The sequence below is a fragment of the Tursiops truncatus genome, chromosome 2 (genome assembly GCF_011762595.2).
Source record: "Tursiops truncatus isolate mTurTru1 chromosome 2, mTurTru1.mat.Y, whole genome shotgun sequence".
NCBI lineage: Eukaryota > Metazoa > Chordata > Mammalia > Artiodactyla > Delphinidae > Tursiops > Tursiops truncatus.
This window is the reverse complement of record NC_047035.1, coordinates 165,066,152-165,079,917: the sequence shown is the minus strand read 5'-3', so window position 1 is coordinate 165,079,917 and position 13,766 is coordinate 165,066,152. Positions and strand designations below refer to the sequence as shown.

The 13,766-nt window shown below is 44.2% G+C and overlaps 1 protein-coding gene across 6 annotated transcripts in view; it reads right to left on the bottom strand.

Moving 5' to 3' along the window:
* KIAA1217 (KIAA1217 ortholog) overlaps positions 1 to 13,766 on the bottom strand; it is a 327,363-nt gene that overhangs the window by 163,539 nt on the left and 150,058 nt on the right. For all 6 annotated transcript variants that reach the window (XM_019933420.3, XM_073801649.1, XM_019933421.3 and 3 more), the window contains exon 3: positions 7,052 to 7,250. In XM_019933420.3, the coding sequence (XP_019788979.1) occupies positions 7,052 to 7,250 (199 nt within the window). The remainder of the gene's footprint in view (positions 1 to 7,051; positions 7,251 to 13,766) is intronic.

Sequence of the window (13,766 nt, the reverse complement as noted above, 5' to 3'; positions counted from 1 at the left end):
TCTCAGCAGAAACTCTACAAGCCAGAAGGGAGTGGCATGATATATTTAAAGTGATGAAAGGGAAGAACCTACAACCAAGATTACTCTACCTGGCAAGGATCTCATTCAGATTCAATGGAGAAATCAAAAGCTTCACAGATGAGCAAAAGCTAAGAGAATTTAGCACCACCAAACCAGTTCTACAACAAATACTAAAGGAACTTTTCTATGCAGGAAACACAAGAGAAGCAAAGGACTTACAATAACAAACCCAAAACAATTAAGAAAATGGTAATAGAAATATACATATTGATAACTACCTTAAATGTAAATAGATTAAATGCTCCAACCAAAAGACACAGGCTCACTGAATGGATACAAAAATAAGACCCATATATATGCTGTCTACAAGAGACTCACTTCAGACCTAGGGACACATACAGACTGAAAGTGAGGGGATGGAAAAAGATATTCCATGCAAATGAAAATCAAAAGAAAGCTCGAGTAGCTATACTCATACCAGATAAAAAGACTTTAAAATAAAGAATGTTACAGCAGACAAGGAAGGACACTACATAATGATCAAGGGATCAATCCAAGAAGAAGATAAAACAATTATAGGGCTTCCCTGGTGGAGCAGTGGTTGGGAGTCCGCCTGCCAATGCAGGGGATGCTGGTTCGAGCCCTGGTCCGGGAGGATCCCACATGCCGCGGAGCAACTGGGCCCGTGTCCACAACTGCTGAGCCTGCCCTCTACAGCCCGCGAGCCACAACTACTGAAGCCCACGAGCCGCGGCTGCTGAAGCCCGCACGCCTAGAGCCCATGCTCCGCGGCGGGAGAGGCCACTGCAGTGAGGGGCCCGCGCACTGCAGCGGGGAGTGGCCCCTGCTCGCCGCAGCTAGGGAGGGCCCGCGTGCGGCGGCGAAGACCCAACGCAGCCAGAAATAATAAATAAAATAAATTTATAAAAAAAAAAAAAAAAAAAAAAACAATTATAAATATATATGCACCCAACATAGGAGCACCTCAATACATAAGACAAATGCTAACAGCTATAAAAGAGGAAATCGACAGTAACACAATAATAGTGGGGGACTTTATATCAGTACAATCGTACCTCAAGAAACAAGAAAAATCTCAAATAAACGATCTAACCTTACACCTAAAGGAACTAGAGAATGAATAACAAACAAACAAAAAACCCAGTTAGTAGAAGAAACGAAATCATAAAGATCAGAGCAGAAATAAGCAAAATAGAAACAAAGAAAATAATAGCAAAGATCAATAAAACTAAAAGCTGGTTCTTTGAGAAGATAAACAAAATTGATAAACCTTTAGCCAGACTCCTCAAGAAAAAGAGAGGACTCAAATCAGTAAAATTAGAAATGAAAAAGGAGAAGTTACAATGGACACTGCAGAAATACAAAGCATCATAAGAGACTACTACAATTAACTCTGTGCCAATAAAATGGACAACTTGGAAGAAATGGAAAAATTCTTAGAAAGGAATAACCTTCCAAGACTGAACCAGGAGGAATAGAAAATATGAACAGACCAGTCACAAATAATGAAATTGATACTGTGATTAAAAATCTTCCAACAAACAAAAGTCCAGGATCAGATGGCTTCACAGGTGAATTCTATCAAACATTTAGAGAAGAGCTAACACCCATCCTTCTCAAACTCTTCCAAAAAATTGCAAAGGAATGGGGCTTCTCTGGTGGCGCAGTGGTTGAGAGTCCGCCTGCTGATGCAGGGGACACGGGTTCGTGCCCCGGTCCGGGAAGATCCCACATGTCGTGGAGCGGCTGGGCCTGTGAGCCATAGACACTGAGCCTGCGCGTCCGGAGCCTGTGCTCCGCAACGGGAGAGGCCACAACAGTGAGAGGCCCGCGTACCGCAAAAAAAAAAAAAAAAAAAAAAGGGAAAAATATTGCAGAGGAATGAACACTCCCAAACTCATTCTATGAGGCCACCATCACCCTGATACCAAAACCAGGCGAAGCTACTACAAAAAGAGAAAATTCAATATCACCGATGAATATAGATGCAAAAATCCTCAAAAAATACTAGCAAACAGAATCCAACAACACATGAAAAGGATCATACACCATGATTAAGTGGGATTTATCCCAGGGATGCAAGGATTCTTCAATATACGCAAATCAATGAATGTGATACACCATACTAACAAACTGAAGAATAAAAACCATATGATCATCTCAATAGAAGCAGAAAAAGCTTCTGAATTTTGTCAAATTATGATAAAAACTCTTGATAACTCTTGATAAAAATTTTCCAGGAAGTGGGCATAGAGGGAACCTACCTCAATATAATAAAGGCCATATATGACAAACCCATAGCCAACATCATTCTCAATGGTTAAAAACCGAAAGCATTTCCTCTAAGATCATGAAGAACACAAGGATGTCCACTCTCGCCACTATTATTCAACATAGTTTTGGAAGTCCTAGCCATGGCAATCAGAGAAGAAAGAGAAATAAAAGGAATCCAAATCGGAAAAGAAGAAGTAAAGCTGTCACTGTTTGCAGATGACATGATATTATATATAGAGAATCCTAAAGATGCCAGCAGAAAACTACTAGAGCTAATCAATGAATTTGGTAAAGTTGCAGGATACAAAATTAATGCACAGAAATCTCCTGCATTCCTATACACTAACAATGAAAGATCAGAAAGAGAAATTAAGGAACAATCCCATTCACCATTGAAACAAAAAGAATAAAATGCTTAGTAATAAACCTACCTAAGGAGGTAAAAGACCTGTACTCAGAAAATTATAAGACACTGAGGAAAGAAATCAAAGATGACACAAATAGATGGAGAGATATACCATGTTCTTGGATTGGAAGAATCAATATTATGAAAATGACTCTACTACCCAAAGCAATCTACAGATTCAGTGCAATCCCTATCAAATTACCAATGGCATTTTTTACAGAACTAGAGCAAAAAATCTTAAAATCTGTATGGAAACACAAAAGATCCTGAACAGCCAAAGCAATCTTGAGAGAAAAAAAGAGAGCTGGGGCTTCCCTGGTGGCGCAGTGGTTGGGAGTCCACCTGCCGATGCAGGGGACACGGGTTCGTGCCCCGGTCTGGGAAGATCCCACATGCCGCGGAGCGGCTGGGCTCATGAGCCATGGCCGCTGAGCCTGCACGTCCAGAGCCTGTGCTCCGCAACGGGAGAGACCACAAGAGTGAGAGGCCCGCGTACCGCAAAAAAAAAAAACAACGGAGCTGGAGGAATCAGACTCCCTGACTTCAGACTATACTACAAAGCTACAGTAATTAAGACAATATGGTACTGGCACAAAAACAGAAATACAGATCAATGGAACAGGATAGAAAGCCCAGATAAACCCATGCACCTATGGTCAACTAATCTGTGACAAAGGAGGCAAGGATATACAATGGAGAAAAGACAGTCTCTTCAATAAGTGGTTCTGGGAAAACTACACGGACAGCTACATGTAAAAGAATGAAATTAGAACACTCCCTAATACCATATACAAAAATAAACTCAAAATGGATTAAAGACCTAAATGTAAGACCAGACACTATAAAACTCTTAGAGGAAAACAGAGGAAGAACACTCTTTGACATATATCACAGCAAGATCTTTTTTGACCCACCTCCTAGAGTAATGAAAGTAAAAATAAACAAATGGGTCCTAATGAAACTTAAAAGCTTTTGCACAGCAAACAAACTATAAACAAGATGAAAAGACAACCCTCAGAATGGGAGAAAATATTTGCAAATGAATCAACAGACAAAGGATTAATCTCCAAAATATTTAAACAGCTCATGCAGCTCGATATTAAAAAAACAAACCCAGTCAAAAATTGGGCAGAAGACCTAAATAAACATTTCTCCAAAGAAGACATACAGATGGCCAAGAGGCACATGAAAAGCTGTTCAACATCACTAATCATTAGAGAAATGCAAATCAAAACTACAATGAGGTATCACCTCACACCAGTTAGAATGGGCATCATCAGAAATTCTACAAACAAATGCTGGAGAGGGTGTGGAGAAAAGGGAACCTTCTTGCACTGTTGGTGGGAATGTAAAGTGATATAGCCATTATGGAGAACAGTATGGAGGTCCCTTAAAAAACTAAAAAAAGAACTACCATGTGATCCAGCAATCCCACTACTGGGCATATACCCTGAGAAAACCATAATTCAAAAGGACACATGTACCCCAATGTTCACTGCAGCTCTATTTACAATAGCCAGGTCATGGAAGCAACCTAAATGCCCATTGACAGGCGAATGGATAAAGAAGATGTGGTACATATATACAATGGAATATTACTCAGCCATAAAAAGGAACGAAATCGGGTCATTTGTAGAGACGTGGATGGACCTAGAGACTGTCATACAGAGTGAACTGAGTCAGAAATAGAAAAACAAATATCGTACATTAACGCATGTATGTGGAATCTAGAAAAATGGTACAGATGAAATGGTTTTCAAGGCAGAAATAGAGACACAGATGTAGAGAACAAACATATGGACACTAAGGGGGGAAAGTGGTGGGGCGGGGGGGTGGGGAGTGATGGTGGTGGGATGAATTGGGAGATTGGGATTGACATATATACACTAATATGTATAAAATAGATAACTAATAAGAAACAGCTGTATAAAAAAATTAAAATTTAAATAAAAGATAAAATGACATTGTACAGATCCCAAAGGAAACGCTGGCCTTCCAGGTGGCACGAAGAGTGGATCTGCAGGAGGTCCCAGCTCAGCCTCCATCTGCAGCCTCTGAGGCCTGGGGTCCTGGCTGCGCCTCGCCACCAAGATGCTGGGGGATCCCGCTGCTCCCGGTCCGGGGCTCTCTGGGGAGCCTGCTCTTTCCAGGAGCCCACGTCTGTGCATTAAATACAGCCAGGCACATGGGAATTTTCCCGAACACAAGGCTAGCAAGGCCCCTGGCAGGAGATTGTGTTTAGACTCCCCCTGACTCACACTTTCCTGTTTATTTCCCATCCCCGCTCAACTGAATTATGCTGTGAAAGCCAGGTGCGGCCGCAAGGACATTCGCAAATTGGCCACAGAGCGGCGGTGAAGGGCAGCACCAAGCCGCCGGCCCAGGGGCAGCCTCATTTTCTGACCCCAGGGCTCCCCTCGCTGGGGCACACTTCTCATTCCTCTCCTCTCCCTGTGTTCCTTTGTTTCTATCCACGAGTCGTGGAAATCACTGGCCAAAAACATTCTCCTGGAGCTGGAAGAATAAGTACCTCCTGTGCGTTTTGAATCTGCTGTGACTCGCCAGAACTTCACAGCAAGGCGTGCTCAGCGTAAAGCAGCGTTTCGCCAAAGTGCAGCCACCCCATGAGAAAACAGCAGCCACGCTCAGCAGTTCCTAGGGCAAGGCTGCCATCAGCTCCTGCAACCCCTGCACCCAGAGACCTGCTTCCTGAAGGCAGCCGGTATCTACCTGCATTGCCAACTACCCTTGGCTGTGGGGCAAATTCCTGCCTGCAAGACAGAGGGTCCATTATTCCACAGGCTCGCTGTCCCCCAGGTATGGGGAAGCGCACAGGCGTTTGTTTTTATCTTTCATTCTACTTTGCAAAGCACAGGCTATCTTTACAGAGACCTGAACCTCATTCATTTCCTGCAAGGCACAGAGGAGAAATTCCACTCCTGGCAGGCTCCTGTGCCCCTGCCTCAAGCATGAGTGGGGTTAAGAGAACACTAAGCTCTGTAGTCCTGATGGAAAGCCCCAGCCTGTGTCATCTTGACACTGCTCCAGCCCTGTGTGCTCCCTGAGTGCACCACACCCCTGCAAGTCCCATGCCTTCACTGGTAAGTGGAGTTAATAGGAACTGCAGGGGCTTCCCACTTCTGCCATTTAATTAACTATGCAACCTCAAAGAACAAAAACCAGATTTTCTGGGCCTTTCATCTTTCATTTGTAAAATGACGACCCTGGATTATTAAACTAAGATGAAGTATACAAAGTCTAACGTTAAAAATTGATATGAGTAATACAAGTAAATAACAGGGTTTTTTGTTTGTTTGTTTGTTTTTGTTTTTGTTCAGAAGAGCTAGGACCATGTCTGAACCCAATCTGCTCTGGTTATCATCTGCAACGGAGGAAATAAAATCAGTATACCTCCCCACATCCCTCTCTTTTCTTCTTCAAGCAAGGCATCTGCTCAGTTATAGGAGGCAGAATTCAGCTGTCTTCTGCAGAGGCCAGACCCTGAAGCCTTCTGTGGGTTGACCCTGTTTCTGTCCCCTGTTTTTCCTGACCACAAACGTCTGAAAAACACAGGTACTGACTCAGAACCTTGAGATGGCAGGTTAAGCATATGAAACACCAGCACAATTTGCAAAAAGGTCTGAATCTTTATGGCCTGTACCTTTTGTTAAGGGGCTAGGAGGAAGAAAAAAGGCACAGCAAGATAGAAAGTGAATATCCAATATGAAACAGCGAATGATAAGTGAAGGCGGAAGGAGAGAATCCTGCTTTTCCTAAAAGCTTATTGAAAGACAAGGCTATGCCACACTCTTGCCAAACCCCTCCACCCTTTCATGTGGTGGTAGAGGAAACAGCCCTGTGTTTCTGGCTTTCCTTACCAGTCACGGTGGTGTTGGCCACCTTGTACCTCTTCTTCCTGCAGCCATTCATATCTTCCCCTGGACTGCCAGACAGTGGAGTGGGGCTCACACCCCATCCGCCTACAATTCTGAAACCGTGGAGGAGGTTCCCTAAGAAATGAGGCTCATTCTGTAATCCGGCCCTTGCTATTCCTTATACCAGGAATACCCACAGGCACTGCTAGTCTCTTGCTTGAGTGACTAACCCCAGCCCGTTCTGAATGTGCCCAGCCCCAAAGACCGGTCGGACTTGCTGCTTCTTCAGCAGGTAACTCCTCAAGGCTTGATGCTACATCAACAGAGTTTCTGAGTAGTTTGTGTGTTTACAAATCAAGATCAAATTAACATCCAGATGCAGGGGTATGTGTCCAGAAGTATAAACATACACACATGCAGTAATAAACGTTAGAAACCGCCTTTCGAAGCTTACCCAGAGATCTTTCCTTCGTCTGGTTGGCCGACCTCACCACCGGAAGGCTCGCTCGAGTCCGGCTGCCTCTGGAGAAAGGACTTGGAGCTTCTCCCTCAGACATGGCTTCCAAAGACTCTCCAGACGCCTCTGATAAACGCTCTGCCGGGTCACCCACGTTGGGAGGCTGAGGACTGTGAGACAGTTTGGGGCTTCTTGTCTGCAAAAGGCATTTGAAAGAAAGTGGAAAAGAGCCTATTATTAATTATGCTGAAAATATTTTTAATGCCATCAAGGTCTACTAATCTGGAAAAACAACATGGCAATGAGAAAAAGTCCATCGGAAGGACTAGATACAAAAATAAAGACAGAGTGGTTCAAAGTAGCAGTTGTGAAAGTTAGTGAGAGAAAAGAGTCCCTGAGTATTCCATTAAGATTTTTATCACTGGACATCTACTGTGCATATGCCGTTTCAAGCAAGGCATGGAGGACAAGCCGCATCACAGGAAAGAACGATGGCAAGTCAATTCCTTTGGCCAGACAAATTCTAGTGGTTGTTACGATCACAGCAGAGGGGACTGTGCACGTTTTTATCACCTAACACGGATGATGCACCCGCACCAGAGTAAATTGAACACACCCAGTTCTTTAAACTCTTCTATTAAGACTGTTTCCAAAATCAGTAAAATATGATTGTGAGGGAGATATTTCTATCACAGTTGATTTTTTTCTTTTGAGGCAGAAATCCCATAATTTGGATTATGTCTAGTTTTGGTTATTACTTACCTCGCCAATCAACAGACGGTATCTATAATAACTTAAACACACATAATACAAAATTTAATTTCTCTCTTGGTTATCTATACTGTAATGGCAAGGGACTGAATGTGTAAAACACTCATAATCTATGTTGGTCAATAACATTCCTTGAACATATACTGAGCTCTGTGGGCAATTCAGAGACAGACAGATGTCATGTTGCCTGATGTGAATGAGTTTCAAAACTAATTGGTGAAATGAATGAAGGACAACAAATAACACAAGATAATGTATAATTAAGTTTAAACCACGAACTGTGTGGTACGTCCATTCATCCTTTCAACAGACACCTGTTGAGTGCCTACTGTGTTCCAGGCACCTGCTAGGTACACGCTAGCACACGTTAGGTACTGGGAACAGAACGACAGACAAAAGAGACATGATCCTGCCCTCATGGTGCTTACAGTCGAGTCAGGGGACAGACACTGAAGACATTGACAGTGTGTAACCCAGGCTGGGGAGGGGGTGTATGTGGGTGGAAAGTTGGAAAAGCAAGTAAACTGTGACCTCAAGGACGTGCGAAGTTGGGAGGAGGGGGCAAGCCAGCGGGTGGGGTGAAAAGAAAAAGGCATTCCAGGTGGAAGGGACAGCATGTGCAAAGTCCCCGAGGCAGAAAGAAGTGGCAAGGACTGGAGACATGGTGGGACTGGAGACCAGAAGAGCCCAGATCTCATGGAGCCTTAGTGTCAAGGGGAGAATTTTCAATGTGACTCTAAGATACCAGAATGCCACTGAGGTATTTGAGGCAGGGAGAAGGGGGAGGTGGCCAGGATCAGACACATTTTTCGTAAGATCATTTGGGCTATTGTGTGGAGGCTGGAGATTATACGTGTAGAAGGTCAAAGAAAGGGAGTCAGTGAAACTGGGGGGCTTAGGATGAATGAATGCACGATCTCAGCTTTCCCCCTCCCAAAGCCTGCCCCTGCTTTCATTACAATTCCAGGCAAACTGATCTGAATTAATCAGCAGGTGAGTTTTCTCTTACTAAGATGCCGAAGGTGCTGACGGGCTGGTCGTGGGACACAGGCAGTCCCCAGGAGCCAGGTTTTTTTTGCGGGGGGGGGTGGGGGGGTGGGGGGCGTGGTTTGCATTCCTTAACGTCCTCTTAAGTCTTCCTAAGGATGCATTTTGAAGTTAAAAACACCAAAGCACTTAACTGTCAAGGTAGGACCAGCTTTGTGGGTGTACAAGCAACCCAGCATTTAAAAGTGCTCTGGGCTTGGTTTCATGCTCTGCTGTGGCCGTCTTGAAATGCTTAATAATTTTTTGGAACAAGATACACTAAGAATTATATACAGCCGGTCCTGCCTCAAGGCTTCAGCTGCAGAACTCTTTCAGGGATGTCCCAGGTGTGCCTGATGTTCTAGGGGAGCCCTTTGAGGATGCGATGGTCAGTTCCTTTCCCTTTTCTTGCTAAAAGTACCAGGAGACCCCTCTTGGCAGGCGCACTACTGTATTATCTAGACACCCACCCCTGCTACACCTCTTAGGACATTTCCACAGAAGAAAACAGAAGTAAGGTCAGAACATAGCCCCCTGTACCCCCTTCATCGAGGTGGCCAGCCTCGGTGTTCCACAGGAAACTCTCCGCTCAGATGACATGCCCACATCATAGCCAGAAAGGACACCCATGAACAGTTAACTTGTCTCTTTGCTTTGGGTTAATGTTTCTGTGCAAGGCCCCGAAGTGGTTTATTTTTCATAAAGTCTGCTTGTATTACAAAGATTGGGATCTGGCTTTGGCACTCTTTAAGAGTATTGCTAGACTTAAAAAAAAAAAAAAACCAACCCTAAATCACTGCCCAGCTCACCAAGAGTTATGTAAATTCATATGGTCTTCAGTGAGGTAGATAGCTGGTTACTATTCTCAGCAGAATATCAAACTCAAATGTCCTCATCCCTGACTTAAAAAAAAAAAGAAAGAAAATACATTCAGCTTAGCAAAGTAGCCAAGAAATAATATTACTTGAAGCAACATGGCTACAATGACAACCTCTGGTGTTTGGTCATCTTTGCAGCCCATGGAAGACACAATGCATTTGATGAGTTGTCATTTTCCATTGCAAAAGGCAATAATCCTTGAAGAAAATCAAAATCAAATTTCTATTTCTTGTTCAGGGTCATCGTGGTTGGAGTAAGTATGTATAAAAATAAAGATATAAGGGCTCAATCCTTTTTTATTTTTTTTAAGCTTCCTAAACACAGCTATTCAGTTCCAAATATAAACGCCTGCTCTCGTTATTATGTCATCCACTTTCTCATTGCAAACTATCACTGCATATTAGCAATCTTCTCACACCGTACTCTCCCCTCAGATGCCAGCTCGATGCTGAGACATCATTTAGGGAAGAGAAAAGACAATGAAAATTGCTGACACTGGTGTCAGATACGCTATGATTTGACATATTAAAAAAAAAAAAAGGCAAGAAGCATTTGAAACAGGGACTTGGTACTCAGCCCGGTGCGAGTCTCGGGAGGTTAAAAGTGCTGTGGGGTTCTTAAGCTCATAACGCATTTAAGGTATATTTTGGGGCCAAGGATAATATACGTGTAACAGTTGGACAAGAGGCACTAAGAGATGTGTCACTGTGACAGCACAGGGCAGAACGGGGTTTGAGGGATAAGTGCTGACATTAAAGGATGGGTTGGGAGAGGACGGAGAGCAGAGGTGAGAGGTGCTAGGGATGGTCTGAGCGAAGTCACCCACTGAGGTTCTCAGGTCTGTGTGCACTCGGGGGCACATGGGAGGAGGGAGTGGGACAGCTGGCGGCCTCTAAAGGAGTTGTCCCCCCTGTGCACACTCTGAGGTCCTTCTCTGCTCTCTCAAAGGAGCTAACAGATGCACCGTCCAGGAGCAGCTGAGTACCAAGTCGTCTTTTCGTACAGGCAACCCCCTCTCCAGTAACAGTGAATACATGACAAAGTTCCCCTTTTGTTATTTGACTTGACACTTAGCCATCTTTGAAAGGGTTCTGGCCCTCAAACAATGCCCCCCTCTCTGCGGAATTCCTCCCTGCCCACATGGATAAGTTCCTGATGTCCAATGTCCCACATCCAGGGTAAATACAGATTGTAGCATCCTTGGACCGTTCTGCTTTGCACCTGTTGTCCCAGTGTAAATATTAGTAGTAACTCCCTTCCACTCTCAAAGGTATCCTGGTTTGAGTGATGCAGTGTATGGTCACCCACTCCCAGCCCAGTCGCAGCTGACTGGACCGAGCAGTAGCCACCTGATCCTGGCTGGACCAATCACATGCTCTTCCTGGAAATGGAGCCCTGGGACAATGAAGCTCTTTAGTCTGTATCCACTGAGAACTTAAAATGTGAGGTCATTTGAAGCTGTGGCTGACACGCACAAGGGAATGTGAAACAGAGAGAGAAGAGTACAGAGAAAGGATGAAGCAGATCTGTATAGAAAAAGGGAGACAAGAGACCCCCATGACTCCAATGGGAGACCCTAAAAGACAGAACAGCTCTCTGGGCCCCTAGGCATGCCAGCTCCTGAGTCCAGTACACTGTGAGGTCTTTCCAAATTATTCCTTCCAACTAATTCCATTCTTATACTTAAACCAGTTTGAGGTGACTCTGTGTCTTCCAAGCAAACCATCACAAAGACCAATTCTAACAGCTCCCCTACCCAGGCAGCTATGAGGCTGACAGGTTTATAACATTGGTAATAACTGTGGAGAAAGTTAAACTCCCTGGAGCATTTGTTCTCATTTTGTATTTCACAAATTAAACATTCTTTTAAAAATTATGGGGGAGGGCACAACGCAGGGTTACTAGGATTTTATTTTGCAAAGTAAGGGGCATCCAAACATGCCCTCTCGCTTGAAATTTTCCCTCTGTACGGCACCATGTTGCCACGAGAAAGGAAAGATATTTTAATACCAAAAAAATGGGAGGCAGGATACTCACACAATTCAGATTTGGCTCAAGAAAAAAGTCTTTCTGTTGGGAGTTACTGTTCTCATTCTGGCTCAGGAGAAGCCTTTTCTTGGTCATGCATCATCTCTAGCATGGTGTTTGGAGCCCCTGCCCCAAGCTTCTGGGAGGAGAGCTGCCCCTAACTGGGAAGACTCAGGAAGCAGAGAATGGTGGAAACGCTCCCTGAGCCACCTGGGCAGGACTCCAGGGCCTGGAAAGCTGGATTTCAGCGCTTCACGGACACCCATGACCACCTCCCTCTGTTTCCATCACAACCTTCTAGATGTTTCCCTAAATCATCAGGTGATCCCAAACCTACCACTCAAACAGGAAGTCCTCTGGGGTCATGCAGGAAGGGGCAGTCTGTGTAACCAGGCCACCTGAACCCCACTGATCCTTTCTTGTCTTTACTTCTTCAAAAAGGGCTTTCAATCACCAAGGGATGCTGGGGTAGGAGGCTTCAGGCAGATCCCTCCTCTGCATCACCCGTAACAAGAGCAGACCGGTTCTCTAGGAAGACTGTCTTCCTAGTGAAGGGGCGTGGGGAGAGAGAAAGGAACTCACAAATTCAGTGCCTGCTGCACTGTGATTGACTGTGTGGTCATCTCATTGAACCCTCACTGCCACTTCATAATACTGGCTACACTGAGGAGACAAATCGTGGAAGCAACTTACCCAAAAATTCTAGCTAGTGGAGGAACTGGGACCAAGTCTGCAGGATTCCAGAGCTGACAGGGGTAAAGTCATTTAACCAGGAGTCTGTCGGCCAGCTTGCACCAAAATTGGGCAACGTACAATCTCACTAAGTCATAGTTTCCTCTTCTGTAAGACCAGAGGTTGACTGGTTGGTAGCTAGTCCTTTCAGGACTAAAATTTCATCACTCTAAGATACACACCACAAAGAAGAAGAAAAATCATGTCACCCAGAAAACTTCAGCTTACTGAGATTCCTTCAAATGGTTTTCCCCAAATGATTTCCCCTATTGCATCTGCTCTACAGAAATATGTAGCTAGCTAGCACCAAGATCCAGGTTCCTGCATTTATGTCCTCAAGCGCACGCAACACAGTTGCAGAGCATTAATTTTTAAAAGGCTGCCATACATGCATTTTAAGGTCATGAACAAATATTGGCTGAAGTGTTCACCATGAGGAGTATGCTCTGCTAGGAGATCAAATTGTTCTTATTATATGCAGTGTTGTATTTGGGGACTAAAAGCAAAGAGAAAAGAAAATTAGGGCTGGAGGCATTGATGATGTTTCGTCATTCCCATTTTTCAGACCCTGTAAACTCTAATTTGAAATGCCAAGGTCCAGAAAATAAAGCCTGCACATGTACCTTTAGGTAAGATGCTAACTGTTGGCAACAGTGGGGTGTCTGATTAGCCAGGGCGCACACTTCGCGTCAGATTATGTGCTATTTTAAAAAGAAAACCCAAAGTTTTTCCAAAAGTTGCCTTACTGGAATTTTACTTCATTTTAATGAATGCCCAATATCCACAGAGAGTTCAGAAATAGAGTAAAGCTTCCCACATGCAAATGCAAATGTATTCAGAATGACTCATTATCCTAATACTCACTAATTGACATGGTTAATTTAATCATGACATTCAGACACTTTCACCCCATTTCTTGCGCTTGGGAAGCTTTCAACTCAAAATCCAGTCAAAATTGTGACGTCAACTGAAGAGATTTTTCTAGGTGTTATGTACTCTTATGAAAGATAAAAGGAGCAAAATATTTGAAGTTCACGAACACTGGAAGATCCCCAGACGTTAGTTTTCTTTCCCATCCCTGCTTTGCGCTCCTCTAACCTCAGGAGAACGGACAAATCGCCGCTATGGAAGGTTTAAGCTTTGAAATGTGCTCAGAGTCCTTTTTAGAACCACAGCGCAGTGCTTCCGCTCCCTTCTCCAGCCCTCCTTGTTTCCAAAGTCTACGGCCTCTGCTGGGTTTGGGTCTGGGGATGTGAAGACCAAGAGCTCCCATAGG